Below are 17,917 nucleotides of genomic sequence, written 5' to 3' on the forward strand. Positions count from 1 at the left end.
CATGACAACACAACTCTCGCTCACAAATGGCATCCACAAGTCAGCTGCATGCTGCTTTGCCTGGGTAGAGGATTCCAAATCGCGATCGAAAGCGTCTGCCCTCGCCTCCAGACGCATTGCGCAATGACACGCCCGGCCGACCATGGGGGTCATGCGAACGCCGACGCGCCCGCACCCACTGGAAAGCGTCAACGGCCAACGATCAGCCGAACGGCGCCGGTCCCGGAGTTCCTGGTGCTGATGACGACTGTCAATCTCGAGCGTCAATCGGGGGCTCCGAGACAGAAACGGCCTATCGGGGCCGACGACGCCAGCTCAATCTATTCTGGATCGAGAGAGTTGGGGGGAAGAAGATGCCGCTTATCACCCCCCAAAAGGCTGACACTTGTCTTTGAGCTCGAATCCGGCCCGGACCGCTGGGACGACGTTTTTCGAGGCAGCACACCCTCATACCATCCTGAACGACGCACGCCCAATCAGCGGGGATGGCGCCAGTCCTTTTGTGCAACTCTGAGGTCACTAATCGGAGAATTGAGGGCGGTCCAGCCTCATCTGCGCGGTCCGGGGTCTGAGCGGCAAGTGGTTCGATGTTCAGCCCGCCTGAAACCGCAGCAGCGGACCTATACTGTCGGGAGAGACATCATGTGGACCGCCCAATGACGGCTCGCCCGCCTGGCCGAAGCATTATGGAATCAAATGCATGGAGCCAGACGTCGGGAGAGGCAAGTTGCAGTTCCCATTTCCCGCGCGTCCTCATCTCGACCCTCGCTCCAATGAGGGCCTTTACGGAAGGCTGCAGTTCGTACGGGGGCAGCCTCTGGGTTCCCTGCATCTTAGTGTGGAACAGACAGCCTTATTGGTGTCAGCACCACGGAAAACTCGTCGATTCGGCGAGCCAGCCAAGCCATCCGCTGCAGTTGAAGCCTCAACAAGTCGACGAGCGGCACCTATGCCCTGATCGCCTGTAACAAGCAGCAGGCAGGCAGGCTCATGGCAGGAGGGTTGAGCCAGGCACATGGCAGGGTCCGTCAGACGACGTCCAAATCAGGCTTTGGAGACGGGGAAGCGCTGGGACTGGGACCGCGGCTCCCGTCGTTCCCGTGGAGTCGCATCATATGACTTTTATTTTTATTTTTCCTTTTATTTTCGAGCGACATTCCAGATGGCGAGAGCAGACAGCCTCGGGTGGTAAGAGACGTGTCGTTTCGCTGGGACATGGGGCTGCAACTGGTCAGGGCGGGAGAGTCAATCAGATTCCAGCGTGGGCCGGGGTCGAAGCGCTCAGTCCATGTAAGGAATGAGAGGCCTTGCCGGATCCGGGGGCGAGGTTTCAATAGCCAGCATAGCAACGTGGGCTCCACATGCGCAAAGAGGCTGCCCAAGGCGATCCGTAACCAGCGTGGACCAGCTGGACGGCATGGAAAGCGAGGAATGTCGGCCGCGTGGCTGTATGCCCAGGCGGAAGCAGTGGCATGGCATGGCAGCAAAGGGGGGAGGGCGGGCGCGGAGAGCGAGCGAGCGAAGGGATGAGTAGCGGCGGCGAGGGAGGGTGTAGGTGGTGTATGGTGTTGATGTGCCGGGGGGCAGGACGAGGCTAGTCTTGCTCTCGCTAGGCCTTTTTCCGCCGCTCGGCAGACACCCACACCACAGCGCTGCACGTCACCACCCACCCTACCCTGCACGCTTCCCCAGCTTCCACTCGCCGTCGCCATTCCAGCTCGGCAATCATCATCATCGTCGTCGTCGTCGTCGTCGTCGTCCGTCGTTCTCACGGCCGGGCAGGCAAGCCCTCGGCCGGCCGTCATGCGGCGGGCCCGTCAGCAGCCCTCAGGAGGTGGCGGCCAGAGGCTGCGGCCATTGACGAAGGAGGGTGTTGACGGAGCGTTGCTTTGTCTGTTGCTGCGCAGTCTGTTGGGTTGCTTGCTTGCTTGCTCGATTGCTTGCTTGCTCGCTCGCTGGTCTGCTTGCTTGCCCCCTGGCCTGGTTCTAGCCACCTTGCCTTGGCCCCTCATCGACTTACAGTACCCGCGACCATTCATTCACTTCGATACGGAGCTGCCGAATCGAATACGCCCTCTCCCTTTCCAGGATTCGCATCATGGTGGAGCCTCTAACCCACAACGGCCCCCATGCCCCGACCCCCCCGCCACACCCAGCAGCCAACCGTCGCCCTCTCACCGGCCTCGTCTAACCCCCCGGAGAATTGCTCTGACGGTCAGATCGTGCTGACCATGCTGCCGCAAAGGAATTCCAGAGTCGAGCCCTGCCTGCACCCATTCCAAGTCCAAAAGAGGAAAAGTCGGTGGCGCGCTGCTTCTCCCAGCGAAGAGACTTTGTGACAGGTAACGGTCGTCACCATGTTTTTTCCTTCTTGTCATTTCCAATGCCCGTCACGCTCCCTCCAATGATTTGTTCTCTCTCTCTCTCTCTTCCTTCCTTCTTCTCCCTTTTGGCCTCGGCTTTCCAAAATTACCCACCTACGTTGCCCTTGGCGCCATCCCCTCGACCCCTCCAATATCGTCGAAGCCAATACCTCATCGACGAGACCGGTCCAACTCTTTCTTGCCTTCTGGCTTTTCTCTGGCTGGCGTAGGCGTGACTTGCTCCAACGCGGCAGCCGGGCCGCAAGGAAGCGCGCGGCCGTACAACACAGGCAGGCCGGGCTTGGCTGGTCACCGATACAGTGCTGACAATGCCAGCGGCTTTCATGCGCAGCCAATACTTTCCCTGCGCGGATCACTCTGGCCAGGATGACATGCAGCTCCGCAGATTTGCTTGCATTGGGGTTGGTTATTGTTAGGAGCGGCGGGCCATGAAACATGCGGGCGCCCGGTCGCCAAAGGATTCGAACGTTCCTGCGTGCGAGATTTGAATTGAACCGCGATGGCGATCAGGTGGGTCCTCCGCGCTTCGCAAGGAATGCAAGCATGCGTGCGTGGGCTAGAGACAGTGGCAGAGGTGCCTCCCAGCTGTGCCTTGGCCCCGGGGCCGTGAATTCCTCCCTGGCTTCGGCGACGTAGATAGACCGATTTGGGCCACACCCGCTGCTGCAGCTTGCCCGGGCCAATGCTACCGTGGTGGTGCTAGGGAATAGAAAATGGTCTGAGCAGTCTGAGCCTGGTCAAGAACAAATCTCTTTGGGGCTGACCATGATCCAGCGTCCAGCCTGCCTGGGTACATATTTTCTGCTTTTGGCCAATCCACCGCTCCACCCCAGTTAGCCCTACCACTGTTGTATCCATCCACAGCCGTGTACGTTTCCTTCAGGACTGCGCTGTAGGCCGAGAGCGAGGGAGAAGAAGAAGAAAAAATTCTTTTTGTCCGATCACCAGCACTGGTCTGTGGCCTTGGATTTCTTGCTGGTACTCTTCATCTCCCATCATCGCAAACGAATCTCAAGCTTCCTCTGTTTGTTTTATTTTTGCTTCTCAATCTTGCTCTTCAATTTCTGCCTCACGAGGTACCCGAGGCAGTTCCCTCGTCCCATATATCACGGGGCTCGACCAAGCCGCGACGGCCGTCACACAAACGGCTCCCCCCGACGCACCTCTTTTCGAGGTATATCAGCGCCATTCCAACTTTTTTTTTCTCTCCGAGGCTTCGAGTCCAGCAACCCCTCATCATTATCATCACCGACACCATCAAAGGTGGGAATTTGGCAGGTATGTACGGCATCGACGGCGGTCAATGGCAGGCGGACAGCCATCGACCTTGGTCCCTCACAAGTTGCAGATGACACTGACAGTGGCACGTCCAGTCTAGGACAGACGACGGATCGAACGAGGTCGAAGCCATCCCTGACGCCACTCAATTTTTGGCTGCAGGTCAAGAACCTGGTACGTTGAGCCTCGAAGCGGGTACAGTAGCAAACAGGCTGACGCGCAACAGGTGAGATCTGATCTCACCGCTGTTGCAAGAGGGCAAGGAAATCGGGGTGTGGCCAATCGCTCAGCAAGAGGTTGACGCCGGGTCGGGTGCCCTTGAGGGAGGAAAAAGAAAAAGCGAGAGCAGCAAGTCCACCAAAGGAGTCGACGGCAAGTGGATCACCGTCCTGTGATCTCGAGGCCCGTTTCGTCCGGATTGACCAGACCACACCATACCACGCCGCATCGCATCGCATCGCATTGCCGATTCTTTTTCTCTCAGACGCCCTCGCAGCCAAAAGCAACATAACCCGCCGGCCTCCTGTTCTTTTTCCTACTGCTGTCGAGTCGAGAGATCGCTACAGGCCAACGCACCCGCGGGCCACCAACTGACGTCTGCTCTGCTCCGCTCCCGTCAAGTCAACCAAACGCAACGTCGAGCATCGCATCGCAGGGCATCGCACCCAGGGCATCGACGCGCTCGGGCCAAGATCCTCCGGTCCGCACCTGCCACTCTTCCGCTCTTCTCCAGTCCAGTCTCCACACACGAAACTCCCCAAGTCACTCCGCCGCTCCCAAACAACCCGACGACAGGACAACACGCCTCGGTGACTGAACCACACACACAACCAACTCCTCGCGCGCTTCACCACCACAACAACAGGATCCAACGCGATTGGAAAATACGCAGAGCAGCCGCGGGCTACATGTGCGCAGCTGTCATAATGAATCAAGGTCAGTCCAAAGCCCGTTTCTCGGTCCGTTCCGTTCCTGGCGCGCCGCAAGCTGCACTCACTGGTCGTCTTTTGCGCGCGCCAATGGGCGCTGTATTTATGGTTTCAGCTCGTCGAGCGCGCTCTGATACTCTTCCCCCTCTGCCCGGCTCGCCATTGGCACCCGACTAGACAGCGACCGTGTAACGGCAGGCTGGACGTCGTCGCCTCTCTGTTTTCGTCCCACGTCCTGCTTGACAAGCGCGGTTTTGGAGTGATTGGCTGACAGACTCGACCAGCAGTGATTCAACCCATCCAGGGGACGCTGTACCCTCTCTCCTCGGACCAAGAATGCATCGACCATGCAAATCATCCCTCCTATGCAGGAGGAGGTGGTGGTGGAGGAGGGGTGGCGGACCCGCTTCGGCGTGACGAAGCGCTGGGCCAGTCAGATACGGGCTTACTTCCAAGTCGTTACATGCCACACCGTTCCGCCCCGGCACATGATGGGCAGTAAGTGATTGTTTTCATTGGAGCTCAACATCCCACGCCCTCTTCCTTGTTCCGCAACACTGCTTGGCCCCCAGTCTCATTTCCGGCCTTGCTCGTCACTGGCTGCCTCCCCTCTCCGAGGGGTCGCTGCCCGTGGCCTTGAGGATGCCTCCCATCTTCAGGCGCCCGAACAAACACGTCGTCATGCCTAGCATCATTCTCGTCGCACCTGTCCCATACACTCGGTAGACTGGCCCTCCCAGCAGCGTGGTTGTCACATTGATCACACGACAACCCTGGGCCGTGTCATCCTTTGGCTGCTGTTAAGACTGTTAACTAAAAGTGTGCCACCTCTCTGTGGTTACACATCTCAGCCTTCCCACACTTTATGTCCATGGTCGCTATCGTTTGCGTGTAATCTACAAGATGGCTGACTGCGAATGGTTCATGTAGATTTCGGACAGGGTCTGGCATCTCCGACTCCAGCTCAGGCTCCATCTCCACCAGCCCGAGATCCACCGCCTCGTCTCTCTACTCGCACGGCACCTTCTCCCCCAACATCTACCAACAGCCGTCGCTCTCCCAATTCACAAACCCTTCCACCAGCCAACTGGGCTTCCACTCGTCAACCTTCCCACAGCCGCCCTTTGGAATGTCCAGCATCCCGCAGGGTCGCCGCATGTCGTCCATGTACGTTTTGATTTTCCCTCCCGTCCGTGGCCCCGTAACTGGCAGCCGCAAACACCAGATCAAAGCCGGGTGACAGCTGACAGATGAATCGCAGACCCGATCATTCACAATCAGGAATGTTACCTCCGACACGATCACCGGGAATGGGCAATCCAGTGTCACCATCCATGAGTGCGACCGCGCGGGAAAACTATACGACATCAACACCACACTTGAACCGCCACATCACGTCTCCTCGCCATTCAGAGTCTGGTCCGACCAGAGGTTCATATACCTCGATGCCGGAGACGCCCAGGAGCGTCCTGCATCCTGGCGGCGCGCTCCCCCTCACATCTCCCAGCTCGATTGCGTACAGCAGCACTGGAGCAAGTATGCTTCCTTATCAGACTCATCACGAAGCGCGGCCGTCAACCGAATCCCCCCCTTTTTCCGCTCAAGAGACATTCCACGACATCATCAGTGATGGCCAGTCCATCACCCCTCAACTCGACTGCAAGATCGAGAAGGGCTTCTTCTATTCGAGCGACCAGACCTGGACTTGCTACCGCAGAAACTACTTCGCCGTACAGTGCTCTTACACGCTCAATCCGCACATATCCAACGCCCGGCTCTACCTGAACAGGGGCTCCAGACAAGAGCAAATCCAAGCCTTGGCTGTGACTCTTTCAGCCGCAGTGGATGGCCCCACCGGCAAGCCCATTGAATTGGTTCAGCACACGCCGAAGCGAGACAAGGGTCCTCAGAACCCGATCAAGATGGAAAAGATCAATCCTGTGCCTCCAGGAAAGACGCAGAGCGACCCGCATGGCTACTCTCTCAACTTTTCCCACACTGCAGCTTCCATTGCACCGCCGTATTTGCCACTCCAGCAAGACGGCGAACAGCCCTACTCACCAGCTGGACACTCGACTAGCAATTACCAACATTTGTTCGAGCGCATCCAATTCAAGTCTGCAACAGCAAACAACGGCAAGCGAAGAGCCCAGCAGCAATACTACCATCTCATCGTGGAACTCTACGCCGACGTTCGCCGCACAGCCGACGAGGCGCCAGACTGGGTCCGCGTAGCACAGCGTGTTTCTGCTGCCGTGGTCGTTCGTGGAAGATCTCCAAGCCACTACCAAAACGAAGGCCCCCACAGTGCGGGAGCTTCTCGTGGCGGAGGCACTGGCAGTGGAGCCGGTGGTCCTGGCCATGGCGCTTATGGCAGCGCCGGCGGTCCTGCAAGGGGCAGTCTTGGGGGCGCTGGCATGGGCTTGTTGGGCAGCAGTGGACTCAGCGGGCAGGTCTACGGCCGTGGTAACCAGTACTCGCTGGACCCCAGCCCCATTGGCAACCACTCCGTCAGCTCGGCCAGCTCGGTCAGCGGTGGCCCGATTGAGGGGCTGGTGAGTGAAGGAAACATGATGGAGGATGAAGACAGGAAACACATTGACTCGTACCAGGGCTACCAGTACTATCCGGGTCCAATGGCCGAAGCTGGCCTTCCACTTGGCGTCAAATCGGACTACGACTCAAAAGCCCGAGTCAAGATGGAGTACGACAACAGCATACCCTCGACCATCGCCGGTGGATGTCGAACATTTCAGGGATTCAGCACGAGCCGGGGACTGTACCCAGACATGAGCGCAACCGGCTATTGAGCCAGTTCTCCAACGTCATTCTTCAAAAATCTCACGCGACAGTCCAGTAACGGCCGATTACATTTCCTTTCAAGAGCTCTCAATTCACCACGACACAGCATCATACCCTCACCCGTAGCATAATATCCACCCGCCCTTCATGCGTTCTCTCAGCCGCTCCACCACAGGCTCCTTCTCAGGAACACGTTGTTGGCATTGCCGGCGTTTCGGTGTCACGGGCTGGCTCTCCACGGAAGCAGCCAGGAACGAAAATGGAATGTGTCTTTGACGACACGACGATATCATGGGATCACTCCGGAGAAGGCTCAGCGGCGTACACATGGACGCTCATTCGGTTCACTTTGCGAAAGGCTCTGACGCCTTCAAAGGATCTGCTGCCTACCAAGCATGGAACCTTGAGGTCATCGCCTTTAATACTTTCATTACCCTCTGCTTTTTCCTGCAATGTTTAGTCCCTCTCCTTGCTTTGAACGACCGACTCCATGAGTCTCTGACGTTACGATGTCACGACGTGCACGCAGTGCTGCGCCTGCATTTGAAACCTCACCAGCCTCTGGCAGAGACTTTTTTCTTTTTTTTCCTTTTCAACTTCAGCTTCCGACTATACCAAAGAACTCAACTCCTGCTCGGGCCTCTTCTCTACACCATCCTCCCGGGCTCACAGAGGGCAGCTCACGTACGGCTTCCTTGGCAAATGGCCAGGTAATCGATTGGCAGGCGTAACGGATTGACAGTGATTCAAAAAAACATGGGCGAGGGGAAACCAATGGGACAGGAACCGGACGGATGGGAAACCGGGATATGGGAAACGAGCAGAACGAATGAATGGAACGGACTACGAAGGACTGGATCAAAAGGTCCAGCGACGGCTTGCAGGGAAGGAACAAGTGATTTCTGTTCCTTTCTTCCTTTTTTCATTGCCCGGCGCAGACTGGCTCCGTGTCGGGGGAGTTTCTTAGTGTCACGTAAACAAATTCCTCAACGATTCTTGTCTCTCTAAATTTGTCTTTCCCACACTTTGTCCTCGATTCGCTCTTCTCTCTGATGCGTCTTGTTGGAGATTGAGGGAGGGAGACGGAAAACCAAGCTAGGCTTGCCGCCGCCACGTCAGCCGGCAGGTAGGCAGGCTGGGCAAAAAGAAAACTGCTCCAGCAGCACCTCAGGCTCTCTTGCATCGGCCTTGCTTGGTCCGGAACAAAGCATGGATGTATCATGAGGCTGGGCTGTCTCTACTTACTACGCAACATTGCTTGGAACGCAGCGCATGTCTTGCTTGACCGCCTGCCTGCAACATTTACCTACTACTTGTGCTTTTTCCGTCTCGCGTTCCTTTTCTCTGATGCGAACGAACCGCACTGTTGGAATCGCTCGGTGAGCGCTGCGGCACCTGACAGCAGCAGGTTGCGATTCGAGTTCGACCGCCGCGAACCAAGAATATGCAGCAAGGCAGGCCAGGCGGGCTGGCAAACCAACTGACGCCAGACAGATAGACAGACAGACAGACGATCGGACAGGCCACCCTGCGTGGTCCGATTTGCCCGCCCATCAGCCAAGTCTGGCACCTCATTGTCAGATCAGCCTGTTGGCCAGACATTCCTAAAGTCCAGTCGGACTCTGAGGGCAGCATCATCATCGTCTGTCCGCCTGCTTGTTTTTTTCTCTGGTCTGGTCTGGCCTCGTTCACACCCACCTCGACGCATCCGCCGTCTCCCCTGGACCGGTCTGGCACACAAACTGCACAATACGTCCCCATGTCAATTCGATCTCGGTCGGCTTCTGTAGCCTCCTCGTTGATTCGACGACGACGACGACTACGACGACGACTACGACGACGATGACGATGATGATGACCCCACAACGCAAGCCGGCCCTAGTCTTCGCCTGTGCCATCGCCATGAGGCTGGCCGTCGCCCAGCCCAGGCGCCTCATCCTCTCCCACCACACCGTTTCCGTGCGGCCATGGGCGGCGCTGGCTTCTCCCTCTCCTCATTTTCCTCCTCGCTGAGTGTATGTACGTATTAGTGCGCTGCATTGCTGCACCGCCAGCCTCCTCTTGTTTGCTTCACCCAGCCGGACAGCCAGCCACCGCCGTCTTGTTCGCCGGTCAACGCAGGTGCTGCTGTGCAACACACCACAACGACAAAACCTCGGAGGGGTCAGCCAAGGCCCAGCCAGCATAGGTGTCCAATCACATCAAACCAACCAACCACCCACCCATCCAAAAACCGCCTTCACCACCACGGTGGTGGATTAGCAGCTCGCATGTGCGTATGCACGTAGGGAGATAGATATGTACGTATGTGTATATGTAAGTATGCACGCAGATCGCAGCCCATCACAGGCCGGCGATTCGGGCGCCCCTGGTCTGGTCTGGTCCGGTCTGTTATGGGTCGCGTTCGGCCACTTCTCTTCTGCTCTGGCCAAGGAAGCAGCCGGCAACCAACTCGAGCTCTTTCCCAGTACCGTAGTTGAGCATATGTATCCGTATGTACGTACCGGCGACAGACATACAGACATACATTTACGAGCTGCCATGTATGTATGTAGTCGTCGTCCTTGATTTCCCCCGACCGCCTTCTCACACAATGACCATGCGCGGACCGTCCGCCTTCTCGACCCAGGAACCCAAACAGACAGAGGGCGCGGAGATGAATTTTGTTGTTTCATGTTTGCTGCTAATCCTGCTGCTGCTGCTGCTGCGCCCACAATTACCCCTTCCTTCCTTCCTTGGCTTCTCCCTCACTTGATTTTCTGCCTTCGCTTTCGTATTGTGTGTGTTTCTCTTTCAGCCCGGCCGATGCGCTTGCCTGCCTGCCTGCCTGCCTATCTGTCTGTCTACCGCAACCCCCTTCCTTCGCTCTCGGGTTTCTCGCAGTCTGGAGTGGTCGCTCTGTCGTCTTGCTTGCTTACTCGCCTTGCCTTGCCTTGCTGATCTTGTTTGTTGTTGTTCGCCGCGACCGCTCGGCCCACCAGCCAGCCGCCTCGTCTCTCACCCGCATTCCCCAAAATTTGGGAGTCCTGCCTGTCCGTCAGCCTCTTCACTTGCCCCCTTTCTTTCGCCTTTGAGCGCGAAGAGAAGAAATTTCAGATAGGGAAACATTGCGAGGTAAACAGTACCAGCACACCCCGAAAGAAAACAAAATTTTTGGCAGACGATAGCAAACAGCTCCACCGTATCTTGCCCACCAATAAACAGGCATCCAACATGCGCAAGCAACTCTACCCCATTCACAGTCAGTCAATGCATTCATTCATCCATTCGCTTCAGGAAGGCGCCCATCTACGCCCGCACGTCCAAAAAAGGTTCGGGCCGGCCCTTCTGGCTCGCGCGCTGGCCCGCCCGCTAGTAGTGAGGCCGCCGCGCTAGGCTGTCAGCCCAGCCCAACCCGTCCGCCTCATCATCGTCATCCGCCCCCAGCCGCTCGCCATGGTCGCTGTACGTACTTTTTGCTTTCTTGGTTGCGGGCGAGGCTGCTTTATTCGCGGAATGGTGTTGTGTTTGTCTGTCTGCCTGTTGGTCGGCCTCGATGGATAGATCGATGGACAGCGAGTCAGGCCACTATGTGCGCGTAGCAGGACGTGCTTCTTGCGCCGTGTACGGCTTTCAATCTGTGCGCTTCGGTGAGTCAGAGCGCGTCAAAGGCACATGGCTACCCAACCAGATGCTGCTGGGCGTGATGTGAGGGAGGAAGGGTTGTTAGGCATTGGAGGACGGGTGGGCAGTGACGGAGAAGCCTCCGGTTTGCTTCGACATTTGGGGGCTCGTTAGGTCTGTATGATTTGTGTCGTTTCTTTTTCTCTGGCGCTATTCCGGCCTGTGGGGTGTTTTAGGGGCAAGAGGGTGAGTCCTTTGTTAGCTGATTTTTCACTCTGATTTTTGTCTTCTTCTTGGTCTCTTCTTTTGCCCATATTCCATCCTCTCTGCCCTCCATTTTTCTCTGGATTTCCCGGAAATACCTTCATCGTAATCCAGATGCCAAGTAGCCTGGAACGAAGCATCTCTTTTTCGACACGTCGCTACAAAAGCATCCGTGCCAGCTCAATCAGATGACTGCATACAAGAAGTTCCTATTTGGCCCATAAAGCTCGAGGCATGACTTCTACGGGCAACGGACGCTAGTTGTCCACGTGCAAAGATACTCCTATTCCCCCCTTACTCTGCCAAAAGACGACAGAAAGCTGCCCGTCCCTTACTTCGATCCCTCGCGCTGACGATCAGTTCGATCTAATGGGCAATTCATATGCGTGTCTCGCCAATGTCTCTCTCTATGTATGTCTAGGCCACGCATGTGCGCGCCCACCAAGCCGTTCTTGTCCACCGCATCGCTCCGATCCCTCGTCCGCGCAGACCAAGTCATTGCGGAGTCCCGACTGACGGGCTCTCCCGATCGTGCGTGGTCCGAGGAGCAATTATGTGCGTACGCACTAGTGTTCCAAGTCATGTGGGTGCAAAATAGACGTCCATTTAGTGAGGCCAGCAGCGCCGCATGAAGCAAGGAGGACTCCCTCTAGAACAGACACTCGGAGCACCTGGATCAGGGACGAAGTATGGATGCGTGTGTCAGCTGTCGGCGCAAAGCAGGAGCTGGTCTGTGGCGGCCACTTGTTTCTACTGTCGTATGGGCGACGCACAGTGCACACTGGTCGATTGCCTGAGGCGCAAAAGGAAGCAGAGTACCGAAACGGCGCTGGTGGCCGTGCCGCGCCGTACCGTGCAGGTGGCCAGACGAAACGGTGCGGTGCGGGCCGTGAAGTAGGCTGGCTCTTGTGGCGCATCGGTCTCTTGTGTCAAGTTGAGGGGGAGGAGGCCGTGGGCAAAAAGTCTGACAAGTGGCCTTACATGACGGCGTTCAAGACCAGTTTGGCTGGCGGGCTACACTTGAAAACTAAGTCTTTCTGTTGGGAGTGAGGATCCCCATGCACTTCTGGATGAGTGCCATCTTGATGACTAACGATGGCTTCGCGCAAGCGCTCCTGTTCCGACATTCGTTGACGCTCATCTGCAAACCGTCGTCGGCCTGTCCGTCAGTGAAGCAGCCACTGATTGCATGACGAGACAACAGGAAAAAGAAACTCAGAGTGGCCAGCTCTGGTTGTCAACTGACCACCTGCCGCCTGCAAATCGACAGCAGCAGCAGCAGCAGCAGCAGCAGCAGCAGCGTCGGCCAGGTCGGCTCAAACAGAGCCCCAATGCAGTTCGACTGACAATCACACCTCCCTCAACGATCGACGGGCGTCTACAATTCAGCAGGTGGTTACTCCACGCACCCCCAAAACACCGCCGCGAGCATGCCACTGACGTTGGTGCCGTCGCCCTATCCAAACGGCCACCACGATGATCTGCCACGCGCGGAATGGCCGGTTGGGTAGTGCCCGTTTTCTCGCTCTCCGGCGGTCTCAGCTCGGTCGGGGACGTGTGGCTGGCTGAGTGACGGACGATCGATCATGCAACCTACCCGCTCGCTGCCGAAGCGCTGTCGGTGGTGGTGGTAATAGTGTGGGAACCAGATTTCAAATGCTCCCCGTCATTCTCCATAGGGTGGAGTGGGAGATTTGATGGTTGGTTTCGTTGACCAATCGTTTGCGAGAACTGGGCCTGAGGGCACCGAATGTTCGATTGACTGAGGGCTACGCGGCGGCGAGGATGCTCGATGATCGCTGGAGCAACAGCGTAGGATACAGTCGACTAGATTGCCTGGGTTGCTGGTCGAGAGCCCAAGAGACGTCGAGCCGTGTTGAAGTCGTTGCTGTGAACATCCTGCTCTTCGTTCTAACATTTCCCGTGTAACGAACAATCGAACTCGCTCACAGCTTCTACGGCCAAACCCTCTCTGCCCCTGACTAAATGCACGCTCCCAAGCGGAAGGCCTCAATCCGCACCGCCTGACCCCGCTCCAAGGCATATAGCAAAGACCATAATTCCGGTGACCTTACCTCCTCTTCCGGCATTGCTCGTCGCGCGCATCAACCGACTGAAAATAGCACAAAAGCAATATCAGAGACTTGACGGGATCCCCGCATTCCTGCCCGTCTTCTCCCATATGTAAGCCTGCAGTCGACTGCGAGAAGGGATCAGGGGTTGGCAAGGCGGGGGCAAGTAGGCAGGCAGGGGGAGAGAAGGATTCAGGAGGATGAAAGAGAGGGAAAAAAGAAAAGTCGGGGACCCCACAGCCATCACCCACTGTCCGCACAGTGACGAGACACATACGTGTGGCGTGCGTATGATGCGGAGAGCAAACATCTCCCTGGCACCTTTGGACTGTGCCGCCACCGCCTCCTCCATGCAGCACAACTCCCTAGATGAAAAGGCGGTGTGTTACGGCGAGCGAAAGGGAAGCAGCAATGTGCCTTGCAGCGCGTGCATATGACATCAAAGAGCCATGTCGAGTCCAGACGTCGCTGCGTCCTTTCATGTGCGAGAGTGGAGTTCTGTCGGTTGCGTAAGCGCGCGCCAGGCCAAGACAAAGTAGATTGCCGGGTGGAGAAGTGGCTGCTCGGTTACGTGAGATGGCGCAAGGCGCGCAGAACAACGACAGGGCAGACGTAACCGCTCTCCGCTCGCCGGAGAGAGTTGTGGTCATGACGGGCACTTTGAGTCTCGGGATTATCAATGTTTGGTGGTGAGTGGGGGACAGAAAGCCCCTGCGAAAACTGAAATTGAGAACCACTGCGGTCAGTCTAGGTTGAGCAGACTTGGAGAACAAGACTCTGGCCATCCATCTTCACCTTCGCTCTAATCGCCCATCATGTTCTGCGACTCATCTAGATGCGCGCAGACAAAAGAAACTGGAAAAAAAGGCAGACACCTTCTGTTGAATAAGCAAGCGTCTAGCCCAATGCCCCCAAACGCCCAACGACCTGTTGATTGCCAAAACCACTTGGCTATTTGCTGCTCTTTCAGGTGGGAATCTCGTCTCAATGCGCTCCGTTAACTCCATTGCTCTTCGACTGCTTCACCAGCCATGTCAACAGATCCACCTTGGTCACGACGGCAACCGGCTTCAGCTGGTCAGCGTCGTCTTTCTCCGTCACCACGGCAGCGCTGTTCCACTCGAAGAAGCGGCTCAACGCTGACAGCGGCGTGTCGCGCGTAATCTCGACAAACTCCTTGCGGCGCTTGCCCTTATCCTTGTCTTCAGCGAGGACGAGGTTGTCCTTGCCCTTGAGGGTCAAGTCGTTGGGGTCGCTGACCACCTCGGAAAGCTTGCGGAAGTCAAACATGACGTCCGACACGGGCGACGTCGGCGTTGCGCGGCCGGAAGAGATGTACGAGAGCAGGTTGCCCAAGGTCACAAGACCTACCAGGCGGAAGTTCTTGGACGAGGACACGGGCAACTGGTCGAAACCCTTGTCACGCATAGTCTCAATGGCTTCAGCACATGGAGAGCTGGAGCTGACGGTCGCGACGGGCTTGAGACGCAGGGTGCCGACGGTGGCGCCCTGGTAGGGGTCCTTGACGTTGGTGGTGAGACCGGCGAGCTTGGATTCCACGGGCTCAGGCGGCGTAGGAGGGAGCAAGTCATTGGCGGCAAGCCAATCGTCGTCGGCAAACTAAACATGTTGTCAGAAGAAGCCAGACAAAGGAGTGCCGCTTTGCGTACCTTGCTCAAATAGCTGCGGATGCTGTCGGGAAGGACCACGACAACCACGTCATCCTTGCCCAGTCCAAGGTCCTTCACAGCCTTGACCATTGCAGCCATAGCACTTCCACTGCTGCCGCCGCAAAGAATGCCCTCTTCTGCGATCAGGCGGCGGGCGTACAGGAAAGACTCCCTGTCATCCGTCTTATACCAAGTGTCGACGGACGTTTGGTCCAGCACGTCGGGGATGAAGTCGTAACCAATACCCTCGACCTTGTAGGGCTCGTTCTTGTGATCCTCGTTCAACGACTGAGGCACGGCAAGAATACTTCCGTGCGGATCAGCCGCGACAATCTTGACGTCCTGCTTGTGTTTTCTCAGGCCCCTTGCGATTCCCGTTATAGTGCCTCCAGTTCCGGCACCGGCCACCAATGCCGTGACCTTCCCGTGAGTCTGCTCCCAAATCTCTTCGGCAGTGCCATATTCGTGAGCCAGCGGGTTGTTCGGGTTGCCGTACTGGTCCAAGATGTGGGCGTTTGGCAGCTCCTTTTCCAGCCGCCTCGCAACGCCAATGTGGCTCTCCGGGCTGTCGTACGCGGCAGCCGTGGGCGTCCTGATGATTTCAGCGCCCAGGGCGCGCAGCACGGCCACCTTTTCGGCGCTCATCTTCTCCGGTAGGGTGATGATTGTGCGGTATCCCTTGACGGCGCCAACGAGCGCGAGTCCAATGCCCGTGTTGCCACTCGTGGGCTCGATGAGCGTGTCGCCCGGCTTGATGCGACCCTCCTTTTCTGCTTCTTCCACCATGCGCAGGGCGATGCGGTCTTTGACGCTGCCACCGGCATTGAACATTTCGAGCTTGGCGTAGACGGCGGCCTCGATTCCAAGTGACTGGGGGATCTTGTTGAGGCGAACCATGGGGGTGTTGCCAATCTGCTGGGTGACGGAGTCGAGGACGACGGGCGGAATGCCCGGCTTGGTCTTGGAGGCCATGGCGAAGAGAGTGGTCGAAGAAGGAGGCAGCTGTGAGTTGTTGTGGTGTTGTTGCAGCAAAGAAAAGTCCCTTGGACCTGACTCTCGTCTGACTGGCGACGGGATAGGGCCGATGACAGGCGCGGCTAGCCGACGAGTTTGCTCAGCACGCCACCTTCTCGCGACATCACCTCTCGTCAACTGTCGAGCCCACAAGTCGTTCAACCTTTGGCCTCGTCGACAATGGAATCAAAGTCCAATATCGTCATAGAGGTCATTGCTCCAATCGTCATATCTTATCGCCTGCGGGGCGAGCTGCTTGCACCACCGCTGATCAGCCCCGATAAGCCGCCAGCCTTACCGGCTTTCGTTCGGAGACTTGCCTGGAGTCTGGACTGGACCATCTTCAATGTTTTCCGCTCCTTCCATTCGCTCTGTATTTCGAGAAGGCAACGTCTGACTCCATCTGAGTGAACAATATGCTCGCGGCGAGAAACGAGGCACGAGACTCTGCTTTATGTGCTGGAATGCCGGACCACGAACAAGAATGTCCGACATGCAAATTCTTCCAGGACAGTCAAGGGAGACGGTTTCCAAAGTTTCAGACCATCAGTGTCCTCTCGTGGACTGAGCAAAAAAAGAAGAGACCAAGAAGATCCAAGATCACCCGCCCGATGAACCAGACTTCGCGCCCAGGACGTCGACGAAAGTCCGCTGAACAGATGACCTGGAATTCCAGGGTCCGACAGTATGGACTGCCGGGGGATACGAGATATTAGATTGACCGGCAATCTCTACGACCACCTGTCCGGTCTCTCATGTACTCCTGAAACCGGACACCGGAAGGGCCGTCGTGTTATCGCTCGTCATTTGCACACACTGGCGGGGGACAGACACACCGGCAGCCATGGCCCTCGTCCAGTGACGCATCCCCCATCCAACCTCATCCAAGGTTTTGCATCCTTCAGGCACCAAAAGCAGCTTTCAAAGGGTCCCGAGAGCCCGGGTCCACGCATGCCGGTTCGACTTCCCACACGTCCGCCGCCCCGTCCCATCATCTGTTCAAACCCAGTTTGAAAGCGGACCTAGGCGTACCGATCCATCCTCGAAGCTGGCTTCCCACTTTTCTTTCTCATGCTCTGCCGGGACAGGCCCGTCTGCAACGATCCGTTTGAATAAACACTTGCAGCGGCACTTGCATCAGGGTTTCCACAGCAATTTTCTTCTGCGGCTCCTACTTTTGCCGCTGCTGCTGCTCGAAACCTTTGCATATGTATACTGCGGTTGCGCAAGAGGCGGTGAGCACCACAGAATGACGAGTAACATGGCTCGACACGCCACTTGCATATATCTACATGTAACCCTGCCATGTACTATGCGTACATACATGTAGGTTTGCTGCTTCGCCCCATGGCACGCTGCTGCATGCCTAGCCGCGTATGTACGTGTATCCTGTATCTATGCGGCGGCAAGTAACTGGACCGGACCGCATCGGCTCTCTCCATGATCATCGACGCCAGACAGCAGTCTTCCGGCTTAGCCGTCGCCTGGGCCCAGGACGGTCGACGCTGCTACGTACATACATGCGTGCGTGCGCCACACCAAGCAAGTGGCCACATTCTGCTACATGGTGCGGGACGTCACACGAGAATCGCCCCTCAGCCGCCACCGAACCGCCATCGTCGTCGTCCCGCGCGGGCACTGTGGCCACGCCGGGCAGGGGAAAACAGGTAGGTCTGTTTCAGGTGCTCCGGGGGTCGGTGGTGGTGGTTGTGGCGTATGCAACGGCTGCCGCTCGCAACGGCCTGAGGCTTGGGCCACGAAAAGCGTCGACATGATGCCGCAAGCAGTGCCTGGACGGCGCTGCACTTAGTCATTGTCTTTTGGGTGTTTGCTGCCATTACCAAGGCTGCTGCTTCTCGGCCTGGCGTGTTTCCGTGGAGGAGAGTATCTTACGTCCGTTG

General features: G+C 57.1%; 5 protein-coding genes across 5 annotated transcripts; 2 read left to right on the forward strand and 3 right to left on the reverse strand.

Annotated features, from left to right (window-relative positions):
* Window positions 1-844: 844 nt before the first annotated feature.
* J3D65DRAFT_288949 (uncharacterized protein) lies at window positions 845-2,094 on the reverse strand. Its single transcript, XM_066795141.1, has one exon. It carries the CDS (start codon window positions 1,803-1,805, stop codon window positions 1,029-1,031), a length of 777 nt encoding a protein of 258 aa, XP_066656957.1. The 5' UTR covers window positions 1,806-2,094; the 3' UTR covers window positions 845-1,028.
* Window positions 2,095-3,222: 1,128 nt separating this feature from the next.
* On the reverse strand, window positions 3,223-4,117 carry J3D65DRAFT_619458 (uncharacterized protein). Its single transcript, XM_066799753.1, has one exon. The coding sequence runs from the start codon at window positions 3,673-3,675 to the stop codon at window positions 3,454-3,456; it is 222 nt and encodes a 73-aa protein (XP_066656958.1). The 5' UTR covers window positions 3,676-4,117; the 3' UTR covers window positions 3,223-3,453.
* A 2,012-nt stretch (window positions 4,118-6,129) lies between these two features.
* J3D65DRAFT_550852 (uncharacterized protein) lies at window positions 6,130-7,401 on the forward strand (the record flags this gene model as incomplete). The annotated part of the gene is made up of 1 exon (XM_066797011.1): window positions 6,130-7,401. The coding sequence occupies one exon, from the start codon at window positions 6,130-6,132 to the stop codon at window positions 7,399-7,401; it is 1,272 nt and encodes a 423-aa protein (XP_066656959.1).
* A 4,456-nt stretch (window positions 7,402-11,857) lies between these two features.
* Window positions 11,858-13,200, forward strand: J3D65DRAFT_619467 (uncharacterized protein). Its single transcript, XM_066799754.1, has 2 exons — window positions 11,858-12,306; window positions 12,371-13,200. Exons 1-2 carry the CDS (start codon window positions 11,954-11,956, stop codon window positions 12,738-12,740), a joined length of 723 nt encoding a protein of 240 aa, XP_066656960.1. The 5' UTR covers window positions 11,858-11,953; the 3' UTR covers window positions 12,741-13,200.
* A 798-nt stretch (window positions 13,201-13,998) lies between these two features.
* On the reverse strand, window positions 13,999-16,108 carry J3D65DRAFT_290076 (tryptophan synthase beta subunit-like PLP-dependent enzyme). Its single transcript, XM_066795145.1, has 2 exons — window positions 15,003-16,108; window positions 13,999-14,952 (listed from the first exon to the last, which is right to left on the reverse strand). The coding sequence occupies exons 1-2, from the start codon at window positions 15,972-15,974 to the stop codon at window positions 14,317-14,319; spliced, it is 1,608 nt and encodes a 535-aa protein (XP_066656961.1). The 5' UTR covers window positions 15,975-16,108; the 3' UTR covers window positions 13,999-14,316.
* Between the last annotated feature and the right edge of the window lie 1,809 nt (window positions 16,109-17,917).

This window comes from Phyllosticta citribraziliensis (genome assembly GCF_038025025.1).
Source record: "Phyllosticta citribraziliensis strain CPC 17464 chromosome Unknown J3D65scaffold_4, whole genome shotgun sequence".
Lineage (NCBI taxonomy): Eukaryota > Fungi > Ascomycota > Dothideomycetes > Botryosphaeriales > Phyllostictaceae > Phyllosticta > Phyllosticta citribraziliensis.

Excerpts from the sequence above, each read along its gene's own strand:
- J3D65DRAFT_288949 (XM_066795141.1), bottom strand. The coding sequence starts at position 1,805 with ATGACGGCCGGCCGAGGGCTTGCCTGCCCGGCCGTGAGAACGACGGAC.
- J3D65DRAFT_619458 (XM_066799753.1), bottom strand. The coding sequence starts at position 3,675 with ATGCCGTACATACCTGCCAAATTCCCACCTTTGATGGTGTCGGTGATG.
- J3D65DRAFT_619467 (XM_066799754.1), top strand. The coding sequence starts at position 11,954 with ATGCGTGTGTCAGCTGTCGGCGCAAAGCAGGAGCTGGTCTGTGGCGGC. Across the intron at positions 12,307-12,370 it reads ACTAAGTCTTTCTGTTGGGA|CGCTCCTGTTCCGACATTCG; the intron begins GTGAGGATCCCC and ends GCTTCGCGCAAG.
- J3D65DRAFT_290076 (XM_066795145.1), bottom strand. The coding sequence starts at position 15,974 with ATGGCCTCCAAGACCAAGCCGGGCATTCCGCCCGTCGTCCTCGACTCC. Across the intron at positions 14,953-15,002 it reads TCCGCAGCTATTTGAGCAAG|TTTGCCGACGACGATTGGCT; the intron begins GTACGCAAAGCG and ends CAACATGTTTAG.